General features: G+C 35.9%; 1 protein-coding gene across 1 annotated transcript; it reads left to right on the top strand.

Annotated features, from left to right (window-relative positions):
* Positions 1-19,688: 19,688 nt before the first annotated feature.
* LOC122655319 (beta-glucosidase 18-like) lies at positions 19,689-26,797 on the top strand. Its single transcript, XM_043849524.1, has 11 exons — positions 19,689-19,755; positions 20,959-21,017; positions 21,633-21,708; positions 21,803-21,877; positions 22,312-22,399; positions 22,514-22,766; positions 22,887-23,002; positions 23,663-23,912; positions 24,628-24,730; positions 26,004-26,112; positions 26,578-26,797. The coding sequence occupies exons 2-11, from the start codon at positions 21,015-21,017 to the stop codon at positions 26,795-26,797; spliced, it is 1,293 nt and encodes a 430-aa protein (XP_043705459.1). The 5' UTR covers positions 19,689-19,755; positions 20,959-21,014.
* Positions 26,798-27,349: the final 552 nt, after the last annotated feature.

Raw genomic sequence — 27,349 nt, 5'->3', positions numbered from 1 at the left:
TCCATAAGAGAATATAGGGAACAACAGCATAAGGAGATAAAAATATATACCTGAGGTTGATCTGGGCTGCAAGAACAAAGGCCGGCTGCAAGGAGTGATCTCCCTCCTTCCTTCCTCTTCTTCTCCTTCTCTCTTTTTTCCTTCTCTTTTTCCTCTCCTTTCTCTCCCTCCACGATTTAAATAGTGTAAAGGTTTTAATTTTGGGTTGGGCCTGCCTATTTATAGGCCAGCCTTATTTAAGGCCTATTTGGCTGCCAACCCCCTATTTCAAGAATGCGTTTTTAAACTGATTCTGAGCCATTCTGGCAACTCAGGTGGGGTCCACAGGGGTCCAAGGGTAGGTATTGGTTCCTAAAATTCCCATCTACCCCTAGAGGGTGTCAATGGTCTGTATGGATGGTCCCCACATGTCTGGAGTCCAAAATACACCATTCAGCCACTCTGGGCGATTCATTGGGCGATTGGGCGCCCAATGCATCACCCAGAGAATACAGCAAAGCTGTAAAGGCTCTGTGCTTGCACAGGGGCTTGACCCAGGGCTTGGGCTTTGCACCAACACCTCACCCAGAGTTTAATACACATCTTTACAGGTGTGGGCCTAACATTTATGGATAAGAGAGAAAATACCTGGGGGTTTATGTAGTACATTATGCTGTGGCCAGTGCAACTGCATGGGGCTGCAATCCATCTTCTGGCAGGTATGTAAGAGGACATCCTTGGAGGTTCAACTACTGGAGTGATGCTCTACAAGGTGTTTGGATGTCTGGCCAGAGGTCCCTGTCCTTCTTTTAAAATTTTCCAGCCGGTTAGGGGCAGGCTTGACAAGAGAAATCGTGGAAGAGAAAGAAATGAGAAAGGAAGGAAAAGAGAAGAAAAAAAGAAGAAAAGAAGAAAAAGAGAAGAGGAAGAGAAAATGTCAACATTATTACCTCGCCTCCATTGCTGGACCTGTAGATGTAGCATGCCCATCATCTTCTATTAGAGCACCTTCAAAGCTTTGTTAGGAAATCTGATTTTTCAAGCAAATTGTGAGTTGATTCTATCCCATACAGATTTGACCTTTACCTAATTGTGAAGACCTTAACTCACTTAATATGGATTGAAATCAATTGATTCTAACTTTGTTAGTCAAAAGACACCAAAATCTATAAAATTTACAGAAATAGACATCTTCCAATTCCGCCTCTAAGTGGACCAAAAGTTGAGTTGAAGTTGAGTAAGGAATTTTGAAATTTTCAAATTTTAGGAGAAGTACACATTGATTAATTTGACAAACTTGTAAGTTCACTTTATGATTCCATGTATGAATTCTTCATTCCTCTTCGATCTTCTATTTGATTTATTCTCCAATGATCTATCCTCTATTTGATTTATTTTCCAATGATCTATGCTCTATTTGATTTGACCTCCAATGAAATTATGTCTATTTAATTTGGTCTATAATCATCTATTCCTATCAAAATACTGATCTTATGATTGTATGTGGATATATCTTAAGCCAACCTATGATCTATTCTAATTGTAATTCGGTTGATTTGGTGAGCCTATCTTTTGGTTATTTACCATAGTGATTTTATATGGTGGATATCACATGTCATGAATTAAATTCCTATAGCAATATTAGTATTGTGATTTATTTTCATTCATGTGTTTAAAGGGAGAATTTTATGAAATTACATTGCATGTTATTTTGTGAGTTGGGGATTATGTTCTCCTACATTTGGATTAAAAAAAAGAAAATTATTGATTTACACCTAATGGTAAGACATATTGTTTAAGGTTGTATTACGTTACAAGTCGTACCACGCTAATGGGGCACTATGTCATGATCCTGAAGGATATATATTGGTACCCATAAGAGTTGGCATTGGTGAAACCTGGAAATGGTTAAAGGTTGTATCAAGTTACGGGCTTTATTGTGTTACGGGGCCATATTTTATTTTCGCCAAGAATTTATTTGGAAATATTAAAGAGCAAATTATTTTATAGCATGAGCATAGCATTACCTCATCTTTGTTTATGATCTTCTACTACGTTATTACCATAATTTCCATCTAATCTTGACTGTTTCTATTCCTTAATTTGTGTCTCTAATTTAGAATACTCGAATGGTTATTATGTTGTGTACTTGTTAAGCTTTTTTCCGAAAGCTTAGCCCTTACAAAATTTCAGATAATGAGCCCATAGAACCTGAAACCGCACTTGGTGGATGGGCGACTGAAGAGGAGGAGCCACGTGATGATAATGATGGACCTTACTATCTTTGTTGTTAGAAGACACTATAGCTCAGATTTAAATTTTTTTGGAGTTTAAACAAAAATGAAAGATTTTAATTTGTGACTTTATGGAGGGTTGTAATAGATATCATGTTTAAGATTTTGAGGATGATTGGAACAAGGTAGATGTTGTTGGATTTTTTTTAAAGACTTCCGCTGTATTTATTTGAATGGTTATGATTAGATACGCTTCTACTGTAATTTGAGGCTATTATGGTTTAATTTGGTTCACACTCCGCTCCCTTTTCGATAAGACCATCGATCTTGTGGACCGTTAATGACCTAAACTCCTGAGCGGATTTGGGGGCGTTATAGTCTCATAAATAAATCAACGCATCACGTGCATAAATACGCCATCCATTTTTATTAGAAAGCCAATCCCATAATCACATAGACAATGTAACATCTTGTATGGGCCCTCAATCACATGGATCATTCCAAAATTAAACTGTCACATCTAATGTGACAACATGTATCCAAGCCCACAGTTAAAAATTAATTTAATTTCAAGTGGGTGAAGATAAGAATCCCTTCTCCCATCTTTTTCCTCCAACAACAAAACAAAATTAACAAAAATAAATTTTATTTTTTTTAATTTTATTTTTCTTGAGGGAAAAATCAACTGCCAAAAATCATTGGGCTGAATGCACACACCCGTGCACCATGGGCAGCAATCCAGGGCACCCGTAGCCTGCACAGGGCAAACCGCACGCGCGCGTGGTGCAGGCTGCGGCCCTACCGTAGCCACACACTACTTGAACACAAGGTGCAGGCCACGGCCCTGCTACAGTTGCACGTCGTACGTGCCATACGCAGGCCGTGGGCGCTTAGAGGCAGCAGGGTGTGTGCAGGGACAATAGGGTACATTCCTTTTTTTCTTTAAATTCTGGAATATTGGGTTTTTACACCCTATAATGAAATAAAAATTAACTAATAAAAAGAATATTTATCATCTTACATGGGCAAGGTTGTTACAACAACCATAACCACCCATGTGCACATGGCAAGGTTGTTACATGAATACCTACCTTGTAACTACCCATGTGCCATATGGGAAGGTTGTTACAACCATATTAGCAACCCATGTGTAATCATCCATAACCATATTCTACCATAAATATTTAAATAAAAAAAAGTTACATCCCATACGCAATAATTACATCAAAAATTTAATTATGTGATATTCATAGGTGAGAAAAGTGGCTCTGATACCACACTGTTCGTCAAATTGCAGTCAATAGGATCATCTCCATGGTTCCCCTAGGAAACCAAAAAGAAAAATTATCTTGGGTTCACAAGAATTAGAATTTGGGTTATCCCATGGTCGCCCATGGGTGCCCTATTTAAATTTTAGGGTTGTCCATGGTCGCCCATGGGAACCCTACTGTGACCCGATTAGGGTTTGGTATGAAAAATCAATACCCAATCCTTCTCTTTCTAGTCCCATAAAATTATGAGATCCATAAAAGAGAGAAAACTCATCTCTTTTCCATCCCATGGAAAGAGGGATCCATCCCATACCCGAATGCGCAGCGAAAAGAGATCGATTCGGGTTTCTTTCACATCCCATGATCATCATATAATTAAAAACTGGAGGAATTAAGAGGAACTTGCTAACCTGTTGAGCCTCAAGTGTTGCTCCTCCAATAGATAGTGGTTCTTCCTCCAATGAACACACCAGGTAAACAGACTTGAACCTCCAATGGTGCAACCAAGGTTTTTCAAGTCAATCCAAGATCTTCTTCTTCAAATCTTCAAGCACAGATCTGGGTTTCTAAAACCTAACTCTCAAAAGCTAGAGAGAAAGTAGAAGGAAAGAGAAGAGATAAAGAGAGAGAGAGAAGGAGCCAAAACCATCCAAAGGGGGAGGGAGCCAGAAACATCCAAGCCTTGGGAGCCCCCCCCCTTTTGGTGTGTTTTTATAATGTGGGTTTCCAAAAACCTATTTTTGAAATTCCAGTGAGAGTTTGACACTCTCTCTCCTTATTGACTTCAACTTGTTTAAACCTGATGGGCTTCTAATTGGTGAAAAAGCATAATCTAACAGGGAATGTTTAATTAATTATTTCTTTTATATTTAATAGATAAATAATAATTAGCACCACATCTACTTAATTAAATAATTAATTAATTAATTAGCAAATTCCAATTATATCCTCACATAATAATAAATTATTATGTACCAACCCACCACTAATCTACATCATCATTATGGAATCTAGGGCATGTACACATGTATGCCAAACCCCATTCCATAGAACATGTCCATATGAGAGCGTCTGTGTACATGATCAGATCCCGTAAAATAAGATAAAATATTTTAAACCAAAACTACATATAATCTACCATTTTATGTAAAATAGGTTTTGCAAATACCATTTCTAAAACAACACTGGATCCAGATTCTGATCCGACCATCCACAAACAATCTTTATCTTGATGTTCCCCAATCAGGCAGTGGTGACCATGTTGAGCAACTCTCTCACTCACGAAATGTTCACGCATTCCCAGAACACCGGTTGTGATTCCCTTGAATCTTAGTCATTGATGATCCAAAGAATGCAGTCACATTTTGCAGTGACGAGGTCCTTTCAGCTACAGGGTCACAGTGACACATGTCTGTCCCATCCTACATCTGGCAGGAATACATGAGGAAATTGACAAAGTAGATTCTTTGCCAATACACATGATAATGTGCACTCGCATTCCTACCCCGACATCAACATATCTAGGCATACCCAATGCAATGACCATATGATAAGGGTGCCCAGCCCAAACCCTAGTCGTGACTACCATTTTAAGTAAAACTTACGAACATATAATGCTCAAAAAGTTTATATCGCATGTGATAATATTAAACCAAAATGTATAAAAGGTTCAATACAAAGTAAACCAGACCGAACCGGATTTGATGGACACACAAATCCAACATAAAAATGGTTGATTCACTAAAAAGGGTGTTGCATTTTCCTTCCAAATCAAGCACTGCAATTTCATAGCTGTTGTATATATTGCCTTTACCATGGACACATGAACAACTACCATACCTATCTGGTGGTGAGTTTCATAAAAATTTCATAAGTTACAAGCAAAACTCAGCAAAAAAAAGTATGCAATAAGATGGGAAATAGGACATAAAAGAGCAAATGATCTGCAAGAAGCAATACAAAGAAAATTTTCAAATCCAAAAAATAGAAAGAAAGAAAAAAAAAAAAAACAGAAATAATAACACAGGAAAAACATATTAGCTTCCCATTGTAATGGGAGAGAGAGAAGGCAAAAGGATAGGGTGACCTTGAAGAATTCAAAGAATATTTAAGAGAACAACTGGAACATGAAATTCTTCAGCCAGTACATTGGTTCTGAAGCTGGGACAAAAAGAATAAGAAAAAGAAGAGGAAAGGAAAAGATACATTCTGACCAACAAAAATTCAATATTTGGCCTTATATAAATCCATTTATTGAACAATATCAGTTTCAAAAAATCAAGAGGTACACAACCACCAACAAAATTCACTATTTCATTATGCACAAAAGTAGTTGATCTTAACTTGGCCTCAACCAAATCAAACAATCATACATTCAAATTCAGAGAGACTACACAGATAACAAAAGATCATGAACATTACATTGAAGATGAAGTTATCTATTTCAATTCAAAAGCCCTAACAAATTTCATCAAGATCCCACTCAATTCCATATAATCACAAAAGCCCTAAATTACTCAAGAACTTTGCAAATCAATACCTTTGGATAAGTTTTCTTCGACCTAACACCAGACACTCTTCTTGTAGGGTGATTATGATCTAGTTTCTAAGACAAAATGGGATAAGGATTAACCTAGGTCAGATCAAAACTTCCAACAACCGAACGCTCTTACTCGCTAGAAACAGAGAGCGAGAGAGAGAGAGAGACAGAAAGAGAGAGATTTGAGGAGGGATGAAACTCACCAGAAGCTCTTGAGCTTCGAAAGCTTCTTTTCTCGTGGTTCTTGTTGAGCTGATATCAGGTTTTTTCGATTGAGTGAAGTTCTTTTGTGAGTTTAAGTTGGTCTTTAGAATGAAAAAACATGTCTGAGACGGTCTGTAAAATGGGTTCTTGAGACCAAAAATCCATCCGGTTCGTTCTAAAAGACCAAAAGAACGAACTGATTTTCCAAACATGATTTTCTGTTTTTTGTTCTCCAAGAACGAAAAAACTCCAAAGAACGTTCTTGAGACCGTTACCAAACGTAGCCTGATGAGCACATTTATGTGTGAAATCTTAGGGCATAAAGCATACATTTTACCACATTGGACAGAGTTACTTTGGTGCTTTCTTGTGCTTTTCAAGTTTTAGGAGAATTCTTGTGAAAATTGAGCAAAAGATGCTAAGAATAACCGGAAGCGCCCAGGAGTCGAGAAAATAAAGTTTGGATTGAGCACTGAAAGAATCACACCAATCAATCTAATTTGAATGTGATTACAGTGGGCCCCTTAGCATAATTTTGAGGTGCTAATAGTTTGGATGCGTAGCCCATCGAGTCAGCTTCGCAATGGTTCAAACGGCACTTGATTCCGAGTTGAAAGGAAGAAGTTACGGCCGTTTCCGTGGACAGGAGTTTATTTGTAATTATTAACAGTCAGTCGGAGATAAAGTAAAGCAGAAGTTCGGATTTCAGGAGCCTTAGCGCAATTATCAGAAGTTATCTTTCTGTCAGCCGAAAGATTCCATTTGGAAGGCTCTGGAGCAGTCCAACTTCAACTTGAGATATCTTGGGCTCCCGAACTCCAAATTGGACGAAATTTGAGTCTATTTTGGGTGATTTTTCGTAAGGAATACAACAGTGAGGCCCATCTAAGCATCCCATGCTCCATGTTTTTTGAAGGACAGATTTGACATATCATTAATTGTGAGTGGAATCCTAGTCATCACCCTTGCTCTCTCTCTCCTCCAACTTTTCATGGGCACTTTTGGAATTCTACTTGGGATAGATTTCTTTTGAAAAATATTCTCTCATCTATGGAAGGTTGAAAAGTCAAAGATGCCTTGATCTCATTGCTTGGAGAAGATACCTACAAAGAAAAGGAAGCACAAGTTAGAATTATAAAGTTACTTTTTAATAAATAGAAGGTTTATGTATCTAGGATTCTTTTCTCTCCCTCTTTCTATTTTTTTTTCTTTTTTCTTGGGATTCAAGGCAATGCAAAGGAGGAAAGAGAAAAGAATATTCTCTTTTCTTAGGGAATATTTCTCCTACCACTTCCCTCTTCTCTCTTCTCCCTTCCCCCTATAAATACCCCTTGCCCTTTGGATTGTAATAAGTTAGTTTTTAGTTCAATTTTTAGTTAGTTTCTAGTTCAATTTTAATTTAGTTTTTAGTGTAGTTTTTAGTTCAATTAATTAGTAAAATTTCTTCTTCTCTTCTTCTAGTTTTTGGCTTTCTAAGTTCTAGTTTGATTTCATGCTTTCAATTTCATGGTTGTGATGCTTTTGATTCATGCTTTAATTTTATGTCTTCAATATGGTGGTAATAATTCTAGTTTAGTTTCAAGCTTTCTAGTCTAAGTTTCTAAGTTGATGACAAGACTTGGAGATTTAGAAGAGGAAGCAATTTCAGTCCGGTTCAAGCACATCCAGGTTTTCATTATCTAAACCCTTAATCTCATTCTCCCTCTCCTCTATCTCTCTCTATCTTCTTCTTCTTCTTCCTCTATTTCTTTTATTTTTTTTATATGGTTGTGGTTTGTGGATGCACTTTTATTCCCTTATTCCTTTTTATGTGGTTATTATGTGTGGCTGCATTTTTATTCCTTTCAATTTGCATTAGTTTGATAGGTTAGATGCTAATGTGTTAGGACGCCAATTTAATCCCTTAATTTTGTTAGATGCTTATGAGTTAGGTTGCATTAATTTTTATTAGTTTAATTTAACACTTTAATTTGGTTCACTTTGCATTACTTTTAAGTTAGTTAAATAGAGTGGCGTATATCTCCTCGTGTTCGACCCGTAGCTATGATTGACCCGTACGCTTGCGGTATTATTTTAACTCAAACATAGCCTAAATGAATATTAGATGAACAATGGACTGACTATATTGATCGTATACCATATGAGAATTTATTTCTTGGTTCAACTGGGTTCACTTGAACTATAGGTTAGACCCATGGCTGGACCAACTAGGTCCAAGGGCTAGCCTATATAAGGCTACAAGGCTTAGCCAGTGAACACTATTTACTACACCAAAAGAAAACAAAATAGAAAGAATGAGAGAGGAGAGAAAGAAAAGGAGAAGATAAGGGGGGAGGAAGGCCTCCACTGACCAAGCTGGGGAGTTCTACCTAGAAAAGAACCGGAATGGGCGGCATTGGAAAGCGGCGGAGCTCACGTGACCTAGGAAATGGGTGGGAGACTTGCCGATCCTCACCGACTTGGAGTTTCTAAGTCTCCCGCAAAGTAAATACCTCATTTTTCATTTGGTTTTGTTTGTACAAGGAGGGGCTTAAGTTTAATAGTTGCAAAGGGTGTTTTAAGACCCAATGCACGTGTGTATGGAACCGATTTTAAAAGAAATGCGGAGGGATAGTGGATTCAAGCTTTGAATGAAGTTGAAAAACCCTAGAATGGGGAGAACTGGAAATGGTATATGGATGGGAGTTGTCACGACTTAATCCACATCATAAACCTAGCCACTGTGAGGTGTTTGGCCTTAAGAAGTGTTGGGAAACCAGGTGTAGAGGTTGGGATTGAAAACCCCTTGCGAAAAACCCCAAAATCTGAAGCTCGAGCAAGTTCTGTGCACTTGCCAGATCTCTGATAGAACCTTCCAGCGAGTCTGATAGTAAAATGCTTAAAATTTTTGGAATAGAGAATGCTGGTAGATTGGATACCAGCGAGTCTGGTAGGGAACCCCAGTACCTACTGGTGAGTCCGATATACCCCTATTTTGTGGGAAATGAGATGTTATGATGAGTGGGATCTACTGGGGGTATGACCTTGGGTTTATACAAGAGTAAAGACATGTTTTGATGACCCTATTTGTTTTCCATATGGTGATGTGCTTATTGGAAAACCCAGGATCTTCGGTGGGGTAATCCATTGATTGCCCAATATGGTGAGTGGGTTTACCTTGGAATCCTTTCCAACAAATAGTATATTTTGTGTTATGCATAATATGGGATGAATGACTTGATTTTGTTTGCGAATACTGGATGAATGAATGTGATCATGACGATGTGCTAAGATAATATGAGAATGATATTGAGTTGAATCTTATAATTGCGAGATGATGTGAATTATATGAATTGATATCATGCATTGTAATTGTGAATGGACGGGGGGATTGCATGGAGGGTACGAATATGGTAGTGTGAGATACATCAATTTAGACAGTGGGAAGATAGATGCCTCACTTTGGAGAGTGGGATGATGGATACCTCAATTTGTAGAGTGGGATGCCTCACTTTGTGGAATGAAAATGTCGGCTTACCTCATGTGGACGGAGGGGGATGCATGGGATCATAGGGAAACCATAGGCACGTACCATACCTAGCGGGGGGTAGGGATGGGATGGTGGGTACAGATATGGTGTAGAGAGGGCGTGGTAGAGATGAGAGATGAAATGAGATGGATACCTCCACCTATTGTAGCAAGCATGGGGATGAAAATTGTGTAGATAGTATTGTGGGTCCACCCCGCCGTGAGTGCAAGTATGGCTTGATCTTGAGACATAATTGAGAAAATGATACTACTGTGAGGCCAATATTCAACCTTGAGTGTGTAAATATGCCAATGATTTGATGTTTTGGGAATTGAGTAAGGAATTGTAAGGTGACCCAGCTCATCCTTAGCGTGAGTATGGTATGATTTTGGGTGTGAGGTTAGTAGTGTAAATGGGTTTTTCAAACAAAAGGGTGATGTGTACATGATTGGTACAATACTAATACATGATGGATTTGATGATTGATTAATGAGCTTTTCAAAAGCGTTTTCAAAGAGAAAGGTTTATTAAATGAATTTTTTTTGGTTGGGAGTATTTTGAGGTATTTCTACTCATTGAACCTTTTTAGCTCTCCCCATTGGGGACCCCCTTTCTTCAGTGTATTTTTAGGTGTCCTAGTGATGAGGAGTCCAGGAACCTATGGACAGCGTTGAATGATGTTGTACAGGACGAAGGAAATACCCAAAGGAACCGTGATCGCCAACCAAGGCATGACATGTACTTATAAGACCCCAGTTGCTCTCGATAATTGGTCATATATTGTGTGTCGGAGGGCATTGATGTGTAATATGTTTCGTTTTAGTTTGCTTTCACAAATGTTGTAAACTCTATGTATTAGATTTGTGGTAATTAAAATGTCAAATTTTATTGTGATTCATAGATTATTGTTTCGACCTTATGGCCAGCACCCGTGAGATTAGCACATTTCTCTTATCTCGGGACTGGTGCATCACAGATGGTATCAAAGCGGTGAAGCTCTATTGGGACTGTGATCGAATCTATAGGATTGTCAGAGATTAACAATTCATAAAGTGCAAGGATGTATATGTAAAGGTATACTCTAGTTTTCACACTACTAGCGACTAGGATTAAAACCCTTAGATATATATACAGTAATGATACGACACCCCGAACTTAAACATTGGTGGATTGAATATGTAGTACTTTGTATCTATTACGATGTATAGTAATAATGGAATGTTGGATGCATAGTTGTTTGTATGTATAAATATGAATATATATATATATATATATTTATATTCAATGAACTAAGGATAATTACAGGTAAGATATATATCATATCATATCATATCATACTATTATATAAGTGCATGAACTCATGTTTTGTGGCAAATTTTTCACTTGACTATTTTATCCTTCTTTTTTATAAAATTACCCCCTCATTCATTATCTTTTTGCTATTTCTTTTTTATTCTTCTCATATCATTGGTACCCTTTTATTTATTTTTTCTTTACTCTTTATAAAAATACCATATACTTCCTATCGCACAGGAAATTCTTTTTTATTCTCAATTACGGAGTATCTATAAAAAATACCATATTCTTCCTTTCTAACATTAGATTCTCTCTCTTATTTCTCTATTACGGAAAATCTTAATCCCTTTAATATCTCACACGTTTCTCTCTCCCCCTAATTATTCTCTTCTTCTCTCACTCACTCTCTCAATTCCCTACCATACCTCTCTCCCTCTGCTGTTCACCATTATCACCGCCGCATTTCCATAGCAGCAGCTTCACAAGATCGCTCCATAAGCATACATGTTAGGATCTTGGGGAGCTACTCCTCTCCCTTCTTCTCTATTCTCTCTACAAACCCTAACATCAGAAAATCAAGCTTTGGAGGTCGACCTTTGGTGATCCCACGAGTCTTGGAATTGATTTTCGTTGAACCAGAACCTTTTGTTTCCTTCAAATTCCAATCTTGCTTGTCGACAGTGACACTACTATGAATACGATCAAAACACTGATCTCATTTTTTATGTTGTAAATTCCCGTACAAAGATCTGAGTTCTATTTCCCTTGTTAGATTGGAGTGTTCTCAAAACGATTTGAAGTGAGCTATCATAAGCAAAGATTGGTTCAGAAGCTAAGAGGACTTCTTCTCTTCTTTTCTGCAGAAGAAACCCTAATCTATGGGCTTCGTTTCCTCTTTTCCAGCCATTCAAAACCTCAGGGTTTGTTCATGCTGGGAATATTGCCTACGCTTGTGTAGCTTCAATCTAATCATGAATAGGTTAAAGATGAAGCATCAGAGATTGTCCGACTGAAGAATTGTAGCACCACCGATCTTTAGTTCCATGAATAGGTTAAAGGTGAAGCATCAGAGATTGTCCGACTGAAGAATTGCAGCACCACCGATATTTTCATAAAGATATAGAGAGTCCCTATCTGATATGACCCCCTATTGTAAAAGACCATTGCATGTATGTAAAATGGTACAAGGAAGGTTTCCTTATCCTATCCTTATATGTTGATAACATCCTACTAGCTGGGAATTACATGGAGTTAATTGTCTCCAATAAAGAGTGGTTGCCCTCTACGTTTGAGATGAAGGACATGGGGAGGCCAACTTTTTGTTGGGAGTGAAGATTGTGAGGGACTATGCTAGGAGATTTCTTAGTTTATCTCAAGAGACTTACATAAAGAAAGTCCTGGATCGATTCCATATGAACAACTCGAAACCCATAGACACTCCACTAGATAAGGCATGCAATTTGAGCCTAGACCAATGCCCTAAAACTGATGAAGAAAGAAAACAAATGTTCAAAATACCCAATGTGGCCATAGTAGGTAGTCTGATGTATGCGATGATGTGCATGCATCCAGACATATGCTTCGTTGTCGGCATTGTTAGCTATTATCAGAGTAATCTAGGACCGATTCATTGGCAAGCAGTAAAGAGGATCCTTCGATACCTACACAGGACTATAGACCTCTTGCTCACCTATAGTGGTTCAAATTTGAGACTGAGAGGCTATAATGATGTTGATTGGGCTAGTGACAGAGACAAGCGCAAATCCACCTTAGTGTATGTATTTGTCCTAGGAGGCAGCGTTGCTACTTAAAGTAGCAAGAAATAGACCTACATCACCCTATCCACGATGGAGTCAGAGTATGTCGCATGTTCGACAACAGTTCAGGAGGCCATTTGGTTCAAAAGGTTCTTGCAAAGACTTAGTGTTTCTACTCACTCAGATGACGCTGTGCTTATACATTGTGACAATACAACAGCACTGGCATTTGTGAAGGACCCCAAGTTTCATGGGAGAGCCAAGCACATTGACATACGATATCATTACATTCGAAACATGATTGCGCATGGTGAAGTAGTTTTGAAGCATATCTCCACTGGTAGTATGTTGGCTGATCCTTTAACGAAACCCATTGCCAGAGATGTTTTCCTGGTTCATGCTAAGAACTTGGGATTGAGGCAAATGTGATATGTATTTTACTTTGGGACACTTTTATGGATGGACATTTATTTGTATCTCTCTTTCATTTATTTATGAGATATATTTGTTTGAGTGATATTGTGTGTACACATTCATTTATTATTGTAAAGATGCCACCAAGCATTGAGTCGACCCACTCACATGGGTGACTCGCCTTGGTGCTTGTGGGTAGTGAGGAAGATGAACCTATGAGCATTTGTTCTTCATGGCACCTTAGTCAGAGCTAAGATGAGACCTTATTTGGTCCAACATGGAAGATACCACACTTCCACATAGCCTATGAAAATTCGGATGTGAGGTTTCAGGCAGAAACCATGAGGATAACTACGTTAGAAACTCAGGTTAGGTGCTTGGCACAATAACTAGACTAAGATCCGTATGATGTTTATTTTTTTAAAGTCACATTCCCACCTCAGTAGGAGTTATGCCATAGCATACATATCATACTGTATGTGCTTATACTGACCGATAGTGAGAGTGACTGAATGGATCCCTAATTCATTACCTTGTGAGCCATGTGGATTATATTAATCCTTAAGTACCCTTATTTCCTAAGACAATGTCATGAAGAGGAAACCCAATGACGCTACTTTGGCATACTCCTTAAGATCATGGATGATGCAGTTCAGTGGAACATGATTGGGAAAGTTGTTGGAGATAATCGGATTGACATGAGGGGCTCAGGGAAAAGCATTTGATATTACACCTTTATTTTGTGACTCATTGGTCGGGCGGCTTGTCGTGTTTGTGATCGATGTAATCATGAGTACATTACATACAAGGGGTTAGCACTGATCATCATGAGGGATCGAGGGTGCTAAATCTGGTATAATTGGATCATTTAGGGTATTTCAAGATTGTTTGTGAGTGATGTGCTATGTTGGTTAGATGGAAGGTTAATATAGTACTCCCATTTTATATTATCTCATTAGGTTGCACGTCCCATTTTCCATATGAAGAGTTACACAATTGTGAGAAACTTGGATGCATAGTTGAGCTAATGCACCCTGTGTGGGGGAGTGGGGGATGTAAGTAGGAACCATCCTTGGGCCCGGTCTGTGGTGTCCATAAAGGGCAACCGGCCCTACCCGCGAGCAAGGGGAGAGTGGGCCAGCTACTTAAGTGATCGACTCTCTCCCCCCTCCTTTCTTTATTCCTAGTGTGAGTGTGAAAAAGGGGGGGGGGGGGCTTAGTGTGTTGGTTACAAATAGAGTCTCTCTAACACTAAGGCCATTTACTGGAAACTAAATTTCCTCTCTCTCTATCTCTTGCTCTCCAAGTATTTGTGTTCTTTGTGGGATTCCATCTTTTCCAAAGGATTTGTAGTATGGATTTCTCTTTGGAGAAGCCTTTCAAGATATTTAGAGAAATAAGAAGCTTGTTTGTGTGCTTGTAATCAAAAGCTTGATTCTTGATCTTTCTTTTGTTACCTTCCCATATATGTTCAGGTAGGATCTAAACTGAATATATTTGGATCATCAATCAATTGATCTAAGAAACTCGATTGATAAGAGTGCCACAACACCCTACACCTTCTAAAAGAAGGAGGTGTCAACTTGTAATGAACAGGTTGCATGAACTAAGTGTTAGTCAAATTACAGTCCATGGGATCATCTCCTCGGTTCCCCTAGGAAACCAAAAAGAAAAATTATCTTAGGTTCACAACAATTGGAATCTAGGTTATCCCATGGTCACCCATGGGTACCCTATTTAAATTTTAGGGTTGCCTATGGTCGCCTATGGGAACCCTACTATGACCCAATTAGGGTTTGGTATGAAAAACCAATACCCAATCCTTCTCTTTCTAGTCCCATAAAATTATGGGATCCATAAGAGAGAGAAAACTCATCTCTTTTCCATCCCATGGAAAGAGGGATCCACCCATACCTGAATGCACAGCAGAAAGATATCGATTCGGGTTTCTTTCACATCCCATGATTATCATATAATTAAAAACAAGAGGAATTGACAAGAACTTGCTAACCTGTTGAGCCTCAAATGTTTCTCCTCCAATAGACAATGGTTCTTCCTCTAATGAGCACACCAGGTAAACAAGCTTGAACCTCCAATGGTGCAGCCAAGGTTCTCCAAGTCAAACCAATAATCTCTTCAGATCTTTAGAGAGCAAGAAGGAGAGAGAGAGAGAGTTAGAGAGCCAAAAACGTGGAGGAGGGGGAGCACCAAACATCCGCCCAAGGCTGGACAAAACATGGTGCCCCCTTCCACGTTTTTTATGTGTTTATATAATGAGGGTTTCTAAAACCCTATTTTGAATTAACCTAGTGAGAGTTTATTTCTCTCTCTCCTCTTTGACTTGAACCCGTTTAAACCTGATGGGCTTCTAATTGGTGAAGAAGCAGAATCTAATAGGGAATGTTTAATTAATTATTTATTTTATATTTAATGGATAAATAAAATAGCACATTATCCAATAAATTAAATAATTAATTAATTAATTAGCAAATTCCAATTATACCCTCATATAATAATTAATTACTATGTACCAACACACCACTAATCTACATCATCATTATGGAATCTAGGGCATGTACACATGTACTGCCAAACCCTATTCCATAGCACATGTCCATACAAGAGCGTCTGTGTACGTGATCGGGTCCCGCAAAATACGATAAAATATTTTCAATTGAAACTACATATAATCTATCATTTTATGTGAAAATAGGTTTTGCAAAAACCATTTCTAAAACAGCATTGGATCCAAATTCTGATCTGACCATCCACGGACAATCTCTATCTTGATGTTTTCCAATCTGGCAGTGGTGACCATGTTGAGTAACTCTCTCACTCATGAAATGTTCGTGCATTCCCAGGACATCGGCTTTAATTCTCTTGAGTCTTAGTCATTGATGATCCAAGAATGCAGTCACATTTCATAGTGATGAGGTCCTCTTATGTACCGGGTCTCATACGAAATAGATTTCCATTTCAACCAGGATTCTAAATCTATTTATAATATTTTGTGTAATATTCTATTGCCATCGCGTCCAAAAGGGCCCAAAATCCTTATCCTCAAGAGGGCCGACTCTGAATCTCTATAAAGAAATAGAAATTTAAATTCGAACATATGTAACCGATTCAGTTTAATAAGAACAAAATGGTTTGATTTTTTTTTAATACTTGGATCAGCTTAGAATCTGACTCGATTCAAATCAATTGCAGTCAGGACGTTGTCGGTTTGGACGAAATCAAATCAGTTCAAAAGTAAAACCATTTTACTTTTTACATTTTAGTATTATTACATTAAAATTTAAAACACTTTATTGCATTTTGATTTTATTTAAAAAAAAAAATTTTTTTTAATAAGAAAATGATGAAATTGTAACGGTAAGTGAAACTATTTTCACTTTTAATAACACTCATACTATTAATATTACCAAAAAAAAAATACTCATACTATTAATTACACAAACCCTTTTAATAGCCTTGTGTTTTTATATTTTATGAAGTATGACAATTGTTGGCCACACTTTCAACTTATGTTATCAATAACTTTTGAACAATTGCATTAAAAGTCAAACATCTTTTGCTTTTATTGATATAGACCTTCTAATTAATTAAAAAGATGACATCAAATTTAATACATGACAGCAGTTGACTTCGAAAGTTTTAATAGGCAACCAAAATGAGCATGAGAGATAAAAATTTAAATACAATTGTAGAAAATAGCATCAGAATTTTTTAAATACATAAAAATACAGAGGCTAAATTAAGGACAAAGAAAAGAGGAAGGAAAATCAATAGTTCAATACATGCATGTATGCGTCACACAAAATAATAAGGTGGCATGAGGCATGAGGCATGAGGTACAGGGCATTTCTGTATGAAGAAAGAAGTATTTGAATACTTTATGCTTCTTCATGCCACCAAATGAAATCTCCTGAAATGTAAGGCAAAGAAGTGTTGTTTGAATCATAACTCTCCTTGAGTACTTGCTTCTATATAAATATAGATAACCCAAGACAGAACATAATAGAAGACCTTTGGTTACGCAATTTCAAAAAAAACATTATCAAGATGATGAAATTATTCTTTGCAGTCGTTTGTTTTACTCAACTATTCTGTTTCACTAGTTGCCTTTTGCATCGCAGTCAGTTCCCTCGAACATTTCTTTTTGGAACTGCAACGTCTGCTTATCAGGTAATTAAGGAAACACTCCAACCAACCAACTCATTTCTTTCTTTTATGACAATGTACTTTTTTGGGTGGTAGTCAAGTTTAATTTCACATTAGTTGTTCAAGTTATTTTTTACCCGGAAAATCTTGTTGTAACTAAGGTTGGTTACAACAAGATTGTAACATTACATTTTGGCCTCTTGTCTTATTATTGAAAGTTATTTTAATCAAAAAAGTTTTCAAAATAAGTTGAAAGTGATTTATCATTATGTCATTTTCAAAAGTTGTTATTATTCATGTTAAATGACGAGATTACCCCACATTAAATAACTTTTTGAAATAATACAAAGGGCAAAAAAGTAAGGTTACATTTCTTTTTTTTCTTTTTCTTTTTTTGATGAAAGTAAGGTTACATTTCTTAGTTCACTACTTGGTGAAAACCAGATGCACCCCTTTTTAACCTTTATATTCCCACTCTCAAAATCGTAGTCCCAAGAATTGATAAGCAGTATTAGTATGGGTACCAATGCTACAAATGGTACATTTACTTGAAAAGGATTTGAGTTATGGTTTACTTGATACACTAATAATATTGAACTTCTTATCATTTGTTGGGTGGATCCATGTTATAAAGTACCACAACCATTTATTGGTCAATTTTCATAAAAAAAATGAGCATATTTTAATGGTTTAAAGTGCGGCGAGAATTGGAAAATTGCAAAAATTCTGATAATGTCCATTATTATATATTAGAGAATGGAGAAAGTTTTCTTGCACCGTAGGTGCAATTTTGGTCATAAAGTTTTTGCCCCTATAGTATAGAGTTGATAATACTCTTTATTGCCTTATTAGAGATTATTGATATATATATATATATATATATAACTCTCTTCTATATATACTTTGTAGGGAGATTACATATGTAAAAAGAATAATTTAAACTAACTAGACATCGTATTACAAAGGGATTAATATATAAATTAATGTAAAATATTTTTGAGGATTTACATTCCAAAGGAGAAAAGTTCTTTGTAGTTTGGTCACATATAGGAAAGACTGCCCATACAACACATAGCACCCACATGGAAATAATAGATAGGCAAGCTCTTGATTCACCACATATCCAATTATAGAGTCAAATGCAACCATATACCTCCATATATTGGGATTATTTTCTCAAATTTTCATCCTTATATTTATTTTTAAACATTTTTTTAACCCTTTTAATTTTCTATATGGCATACTGGGTTTTGAACCGAATCGCAGAAGAATCGATTCAATTTTGATTTTAAAATAAGGATGTTTTCTCAATTTTGGTTCAGTTTCAATTTCAAGGGTAAAACCATTTGATTAGAATTGAACTGAATTTATTCTAAATTGTATTAGTAGTTACAGCTTGTTCAGATATGGTGAAGGAAAGAACCAACTAAATTTTCTAAGATAAAGGCATAAAACATCATTAAGTCACAAGAAAATTGGGGCATTTGTTTAATATTCATTCTTATGAATCCAATTGATTAAATATACATTGTTAATTTTGAACTATATTTTTTTTATTCTTCACGAAATAAGATAATTGAACATTCTATTTTTCTTGAAGATTGTGCACTATATTCAAGTCAATTTGTATTAGTAGTTGGAGGCTCAATTCTATATTATTTATTGGTGACATGTCTAAGTAATAGGATGTAAACCGAATGAGGAACCAAAAATAAAATCGAATAAAAACCCAAATCGAACCGACTCATCGAACCTAGTCGGTTCGGTTTTGGTTTTGAAAATGTGTTCTTATTCTCGATTGGGTTCAATATTGATTTCTATATTCAATATCTTGAACCAAACCAAAACAAAACGGAATAACCAAAAACAAATGGATTATCAAATTTGGTGGTCTACCCATTCCGATAGAGGGTTTCATGAATGGACACAAGAACTTTTACAAACTCTTATTTAGTGTCCTCTCGATTTGTTATTGCACATTAAATTTCATGGATTTATGTTATCTGAACTATATGAGATAAAATTTTTGTAGGGAAAGAGAACACCACCCGATCGTGCAGTGCATACTACCCCTGCACCAAGACACAGGGGCGCGCAAAATGATCACCACACCCCTGGTCATTTCCAGCGTTCCAAGGGGTTGCAGCGGTCATTACGTGCACCCCTGTGTCTGTACGCAGGTGCAGCGTGCGTTGCGCGATCGGGTGGCATTCTTTCTCCCATTTTGGTGTTATCAAGCTACTATATCTCTTGCACAATTTGCAGAAGCTCTGACCATCTTATTAAGTGTTTTGATTTATTAGTTGATACATACCTTTCCAGGTTGAAGGTGCTTACTTAGAAGGTAACAAAAGCCTCAACAATTGGGATGTATTTACTCATCTACCAGGTAACTTCCACTTTTGACCTTACTTTTTTGAGATGCAGTCTACAATCCACTACTTTTGGAGTTTCTTTTTAAATTACTAAAATTGACTACTACTTTGAAATCTTTTCATGAGTCGTGAACAAATAAATCAAATTTAAGGCATTATACTTTGCATTAACGATGATATTCCTAAATGGAAAGATTAGAGAATCAATGAAGTTTAGCTCTATTTGTAGCATATTGTGAGACCCTAATTAACATATATTTGGTACCAATTTTATTTTTTTTTTTTGTGAAAGGATAATTTATTATTGAAAAGAAAGATAAAATCCAAAAACCAAAGGCTAACAAGGGGGACAGACCTCAACAAAAGAAAACTGAGCAACCAGCAAAATAGATACAACAAAATCCAGGGAGACAAAAACAACCTAACAAATGTGGGAACAATAAAACAAGGAGGGAAGGGGGAGGGGAGAAACAAAGAAAATAGAGGGTTCATCAAAAGTAGGGGAAAAAACAAGAAGAAGATTTCAAGCCAACGCCAGATGTCTATTTCTCATAGTATCTGGGTAAATAGCACATCTATGAAGAATTTTATTTCTTATCTCAAAAGTAATGGTGTCTTGGATTTGTTCAATAGAACACGAGAAAAAAGTCCTCCTCTTATTTAGTTCCCGCCAGATATAATGATTCACTGTACTAAAAAATAATTTACCAAGAGTGTCAGACAGTTTTGCTATTGAAAGATTACATAGTCTACTTCTATTCTCTGTTAGTAGAAAGGATAACTCTAGGAACAGACCAACATTTTCTTGAATGTTACCCCAAACCGACTTAGAGAAGAGATATGAAAAAAATAGATGATCTACACTCTCAAGGAAGTTCCAACAAAGACAAAAATTTAGAATGGATAAATTCCAAAATAATGAAATTTAATTGGGTCCATAACTATATATATTTTTTTATAGGTGCTCATGAAGCAGAGTTGAATTTATGACATCTTAATTGTGAGGTGTTGGTCATTGCCGACTTAGCTACAAAACCTTAGGGTAAAACAACAATTTTCATAGCACCTCTTAACAATGGCTACGAAGTCTGGATTTATTCATTCGTGACCTTGGATAATCAGTAGCAAGAGAAGACAGTGGAGATGACACTAATGATCACTTATTAATTTAATAATTACTCTAGTATCTAAACAATATTTTTTGGTTCATCTTATAGGAGGTATCAAGGATGGAAGCAATGCAGATGTTTCTACCGATCACTACCACCGCTACATGGTACGTGTTCAAATACCTTTCATTTCTAATTAAGTTCTTCATAATAACAAATATTTTTTTTGGAAACTAGTATAGCTCTTTTGAAACAAATACTTTTTTGGGAAAATCTTGTTGTCACCAAGGTTGGTTAAAACAAGATTGTAACCTTACTTTTTAACCCTTTTAGTATAACACTTCTTTTTGCCATGAGGGTAAATCATTTCATTTCACATGGACAAAGACAACTATTGAAAATAACATAATAAGTTACTTTCATATCAAATAATCACGATCGAGTACAATGTAGCCCAAACCCGACCCCAAAAGAAAATCTTGAATCATACAACCTAGCTATCTGGAATAAATGTTTTGGACGAAAGGGGAGAGGACATAGTTTTTGACCTATTTAAGGACTGAAGGCTGGTCCACACTCATATGATCCCTAAAATTATTATGAGGGCCGGCATTATATGAAAGGGTTAAATCTCAACTTTAGCCAGATTCTAACCTTTGAAAGCTTATTATTCATTTTTAAGTTGTTTTGTTGTATAGATAAAGACCAAGTTTATTGCATCTTATTACTTGGGTAAAGATCTAAAACTTGGGTCTATAATTTTAAAGTTGATTGTCAAACAGGAAGATGTGGAGTTAATGCATTCCCTTGGAGTGAATTCTTATAGATTTTCCATTTCATGGTCCAGAATCCTACCAAGTAAGTTTTACTATGGTCAATCCTATTGACATTAATTGAAACTAATAAGAACACTACTTGATATATTTATGTTTCAATTCTATCCTAAATGCAGAAGGTAGATTCGGAGAAGTTAACCCTGCAGGAATTGAATTTTACAACAAGCTAATTAATGCTCTCATACAAAAAGGTAAAATTCCTTATTTATTTATTTTTCATTTAAATTTTTAGGCTTTGTTTGTTTGGAAGTGAATTGAGGGGAATTGAATTGAAATTAAGAACAAAATAGAACCTTTTTAATCATTACCACCAATGACATATTAATATATATGACACAATTAAAAAATGCAATAATTGTATTCTTGTTGATTCTCAACTAGATTCCTTGGATTTGAGTTAAGGGAGCAACTCATATGGGCTGGGCCAAGAAATGGGAAAAAAAAGAAGGAATCCGGACACTTGAAAATTTTAAGTACCATGCTTAGTAATATTTTAAGTTATTTTAACTCATATGGGCTGGGCCAAGTATAATGTTTTTTTTCTAATTAATTTTATTTCATTTCCCTTTAATTACTTACAACTAGAGAAATTTTTTCTTATCTTAATTGTTATGGATTTGAACAGGGATACAACCATTTGTTACATTGCACCATGTTGATATTCCTCAAGAACTTGAAGATCGATATGGCTCATGGTTGAGTTCGGAAATACAGTAAGTCTATTTTATTTTCACTATGTTGTTTTTCAATTTTGTAATTGTATTCTTATCATTTTATTAATTTATTTTATTATGTTTTCTTCAAAATTTCACTATTTGCACATGTAGGAAAGATTTTGGATATTTTGCGGAAGTATGTTTCAAAGCTTTTGGTAATAGAGTGAAATATTGGGCAACAATGAATGAACCAAATCTTGTAGCAAAACTTGGCTATATCATAGGGGATATCCCACCCAACCATTGCACCAAACCCTCGAATGGTTGTCGTTATGGGAACCCAGCAAATGAACCATATGTCGTTGCGCACAACATGATATTATCACATGCCACTGTTGTAGACATTTATAGGAGAAAATATCAGGTAATATAAAAACTCTTCTTCTTCTTCTACGTGTTATCTACATGCATATGGTTTATAATTGGAATCTCATGCAAGCATGTTTCTATTATTTATTATTATTTTTTTTTACCTTAAACAAAGGTTAAGCAGGGAGGTATGATTGGGATCGTTTTACATGCAATGTGGTATGAACCACATAGAGATACCCCAGCAGATCACTTAGCAGCTAAACGGGCAGTTGATTTCTTCCATGCATGGTAATCAATTTAAAATTTATCATGTGTGTATGTAAAGATAGATGCCTAGTAATAAATTATTCTACATTCCTCACCCATATGTGGATGTAATAAGAGGATAATCTTAAATAAATGCTATTACTACTAATAATGTCTTGTTAGTTTTTTGTTTCTCCATGTAAATTTATCACCACACATTAAGGTGTTCGAGGGATTGCAAATCAAGTTCTGCTCACTAGTAATATATTTCTTTGGAGAGTCTACGATTGTGGACTGTTAGGTAACCTATGTCCCTCTTATTCTAGTTAGAATCCCCTAATGTTGCATAAGGTAAAATTCATATGGATTCAAATCTTTATTTTGACACCTTAATAACCAACATAATCATCATGCCTTAGATGTGATTACATTAAGAATATAGCTAAATCTTAGCCCAAGTTTTTTCTTTTTTTTTTGTTGAATTAGTCTTTCAATAAGCGAGAAATAACCAGACTAAGATTATGATTCCATTAGGTAGAAGGCCAAGTTAGCCAGATAAAAAAATGGAGAATTAAAACACAACTATGACCACACCAAATAAAGAAATAAATAAAATTGAAAACTAGTAAACATCTTGTTAAAATTATTTTTGTTTCCATCAATTATTTTCTTCTGAAATATTCATATGTTTTATGTTTGCAGGATATTGGACCCCATAATGTATGGTGATTATCCTTCTGAAATGCGTGAAATATTGGGTCCGCTACTACCAATATTTTCACGAGAAGAAAAAGAAAAGTTAAAAAATAAATTAGATTATATTGGCCTTAATCATTATACAACCTTCTATGCACAAGATTGCTTGTTCTCTCGATGCAACTCTATGACTTCACAAATTGATGCATTTGTGAACCCTACAGTAGAAAGAGATGGCCGTCCTATTGGAGAGCCGGTAAGTGAAAGAGAAGTTAAGTCGTGGATATATTTATTTCAAACAATTAAGTTGTCAAATGGGTGAACTTATTTTGAAAAAAAAAAACAAGAAAATTGAATAGTTAACTTTTTTTTTTTTAAATAAAAATAAATTTATCTAACGAAGTCCAAAACATACAAGACCCAAGAGGAAGAGAATGAAGGAGAAAGAGAGAAAAAGAGGGAGAGGAGGAAGGGGAGTCCGGCCTGGCCCCAAAGAAGAGAGGCTACCACGACAAAGATATTACATGGGAATTACAAGAAGGAAACTAGAATTCCCTAACATATAGCTAAATGCAAGTTCCTAATAGAATCCAGGACAGAAGGGATTTTAGGATCAAAGATAATTTTATTCTCAAAACCTATTGTGTCCCAAATGAGCTAGTTCATTCTAGACGATTGACCACTACTTTGATTGAATGGACATAACTTGCCGTTTTTTTTGGAGGGGGGGTATGTGGGTTCCAACATTCTATGTTTTGGGAGATGAATCTTTTCAGTATTAGTTTCATGATTTGATTAATCATAGTAGTCCATTATATCCCCTGAAGAAAAAGAAGAAGTAAAAAAAAAAAAGCAAAAAGAAGCACCTTTTCTACCGTTGTCAATGCCATAAATTTTTTTTTATAATTCTTTATTTATCATTCGGATAAATTTATTATGAACCTCTAATGATGTGTTTTCCTCTTTTTCAGACAGCGATGCCAGACTTTTATGTGGTTCCTTCTAGCATGGAGAAAGTGGTCATGTACTTCAAAGAAAGATATCACAACACTCCAATGATAGTTACTGAGAATGGTATGATATGCTAAAATAGTTGGCCTGTGTTTATCTTATTCATATAGGTCATCTTTATAAATGATTTGTTTAATTGGACCATTGCATCAATATTTCACCTCTATAACCAAACTAAAGTAGCTATGAAATTGAGCATCTTAGAATTTTGTCTCTCCATTAAATTGCAACTATAAGATCTAATCATCACAATTTAATAAAACTTGTGATTCACTTAAATTGCTTATTGCTTTTTGCCCCTATTCTTTCATGTTTCAGTTTTTTAAATTGTATTTCATATTTATATATGAAAAAAACACTAGATACTGAGTGGGGGATTGCTACTAAGGGTGTCAATCCTTCGGTTCAATCCGATTTTCATCGGGCTAAATCGGTTTGGGTCTGGTACTAGGTCAACTTGAGATCAAACCGCTAAAGAAGTTTTGATTCTGGTCAATATAAGTCCAGTTTCTTATTGATATTTTTTATATCGATTTGTAAACGGGCTACTATTGGGTTCGGTACGACTTGATTTTGATTTTACATGTATACATAAGAAAATCAATGGGAATCTTTTTTTGTGTGTGTTTTCGATTTCTTATTGGGTTATTAATGGTCTGGTTTCAATTTCTTATTAGGTTCAGTCCTTTTTTGTATTTTAATTTATTATGGTTTCATAAAATCAATTCAAAACCAAACCAATAAGGACTTGGTTGGTCCAGGCTGAATCGGTCGCTTTTGACAGATCTGACCGATTCAGCTGGACTTTGACACCCTTAATTGCCACTTTCCTTTAAGCAGAGAAATATCAGGTCTACACAAATTTCCTAGCATATGGTAGGTCAATCGTGGCAGAACTTTTGTGAAAAAGTTGACATCAAGGTTCCTTTCTTATATGACAAATTTTTGCCCAGTTGGCCAATTGGCAAATTACAACTCTAAAAATCCAAGACAATGTTGCATGTTAATACTTAAACAATTGAAAAGTACAAGCGTGCATGGACATACATGGGTTGTTATATGACTAAATTTAAGTTTAAAATTTGACGCGTGGCTAATCCATAATATTTTTTGCATAACTAATGCTCCATTTATATTCCCTCATGACCTTTCACATGTCACAAACAAGTATTAGACCAAGTAAGGTAGAAACAAGTAAGGCTTTCTAGTCAATATAATAGTGTAAAAACCCTTGGATATCTTGCATTTTTTTTTGCACACTCATAATTCAAACCGTATACATTTGTGCACATGCATATACTTGTAATCTAATAATAATACAATACCTTGTTTGTAGGGTATGCTGATGCAAGCTATCATGATTCTCCAGTCGAGGATTTTCTCAATGATACAAAGAGAGTAGACTTTTTAAATAGCTATTTAACTTCGCTAACCAAGGCAATGAGGTACGTTGCTAGAATCAAACAAGATCATATCTTTTAAATCTTTAGAGGTGGCAATTATTTGTACAATCATTTAGGGATTAAGATTAATAAGCACCAATAGTAATGTTTTCCTACACAGCTTGAATTTAACTAATTGCCACCTTTTTATTTTTATTTTTACTTTTTTGGCCAGATTGTACTAAAGGCTCATAAGCCACTAGGGGTGACAGCCCAAGAGGGCAACCAGGGTAGCAACCCAACTCCGAGAGGAGAGGGCGGCTAATGAGGGGTGGGAGGTGGAATGAAGATGTCCAACATCCAATTAGGGGAGTCAAACCAATGACTGCTCCCTTGGACTTAGGCTAGAACCCTATTGCACTGGCAACCACCACCACGCCAAGAGGCACTCCCCCATATTTAGTGTTTATTGGACGAATGCTTTTCCCCTTATTAACCCTTGCCAACTCTTGCTGATCATATTTGCAGCAATGGAGCTAATGTGAAGGGGTACTTCATATGGTCTCTACTCGACAATTTTGAATGGTCAAATGGATATTCTTTGCGATTTGGGATTCATTATGTGAACTACAATACATTGGAGAGAATACCAAAATTATCTGCAAAATGGTACAAGCAATTTCTAAATGGAGTGAAGATGGAGGAACAAACTGTCAGTGACAATAAAATTCGACGCTTCTTATCATAATAGCGACTTCTACAAAAATTACTTGTAGTTATATACACTTGTATTGATGAAAATGTGTTGGGGAATCCAGGTCATGCAAACATTGGACAAATTTTTTGAAATTCATTTGACATGCATCTAAGTAGTTCTTGCTCTTATGTTGGTGTTTCATCAAATTTCTTTGCTGAATTTTTACGTTCTTTGAAGGTTTGAGATTTATGCAAAAACTTGAATTAAATAAGTTTTGGGGGAAATGTAATTTAGTTTCTATTGTGGAGTGTATCAGAAATCTTTCGATCCTTTGGTGTTTTTGGCATAAGTGAATTTTTTACAAACCATTCCTTGATGTGTCGACGTGCAGAATCTTCCATTGCTATCGTGAGATGAATCCTGTTGTGGACTCTTTAGCTAAGAAGATTGCTTAATCACATGAATCTAACTCTTAGATGTTTCCGCCACCATTTATTGTAGAGGATTTCATATGTGATTTGGAAGAAAGACCTCAATTTAGATTGAGCTGCGTTTGAGTAGTTGTCTGCTTGGGTTAGATTTTCTCTTTGTCGATGGCATTGT

The sequence above is a fragment of the Telopea speciosissima genome, chromosome 3, assembly GCF_018873765.1.
Source record: "Telopea speciosissima isolate NSW1024214 ecotype Mountain lineage chromosome 3, Tspe_v1, whole genome shotgun sequence".
NCBI classification, from domain to species: Eukaryota; Viridiplantae; Streptophyta; class Magnoliopsida; order Proteales; family Proteaceae; genus Telopea; species Telopea speciosissima.
Note: the sequence above shows the minus strand (reverse complement) of the source record. Positions and strands in the feature narration are given on the sequence as shown.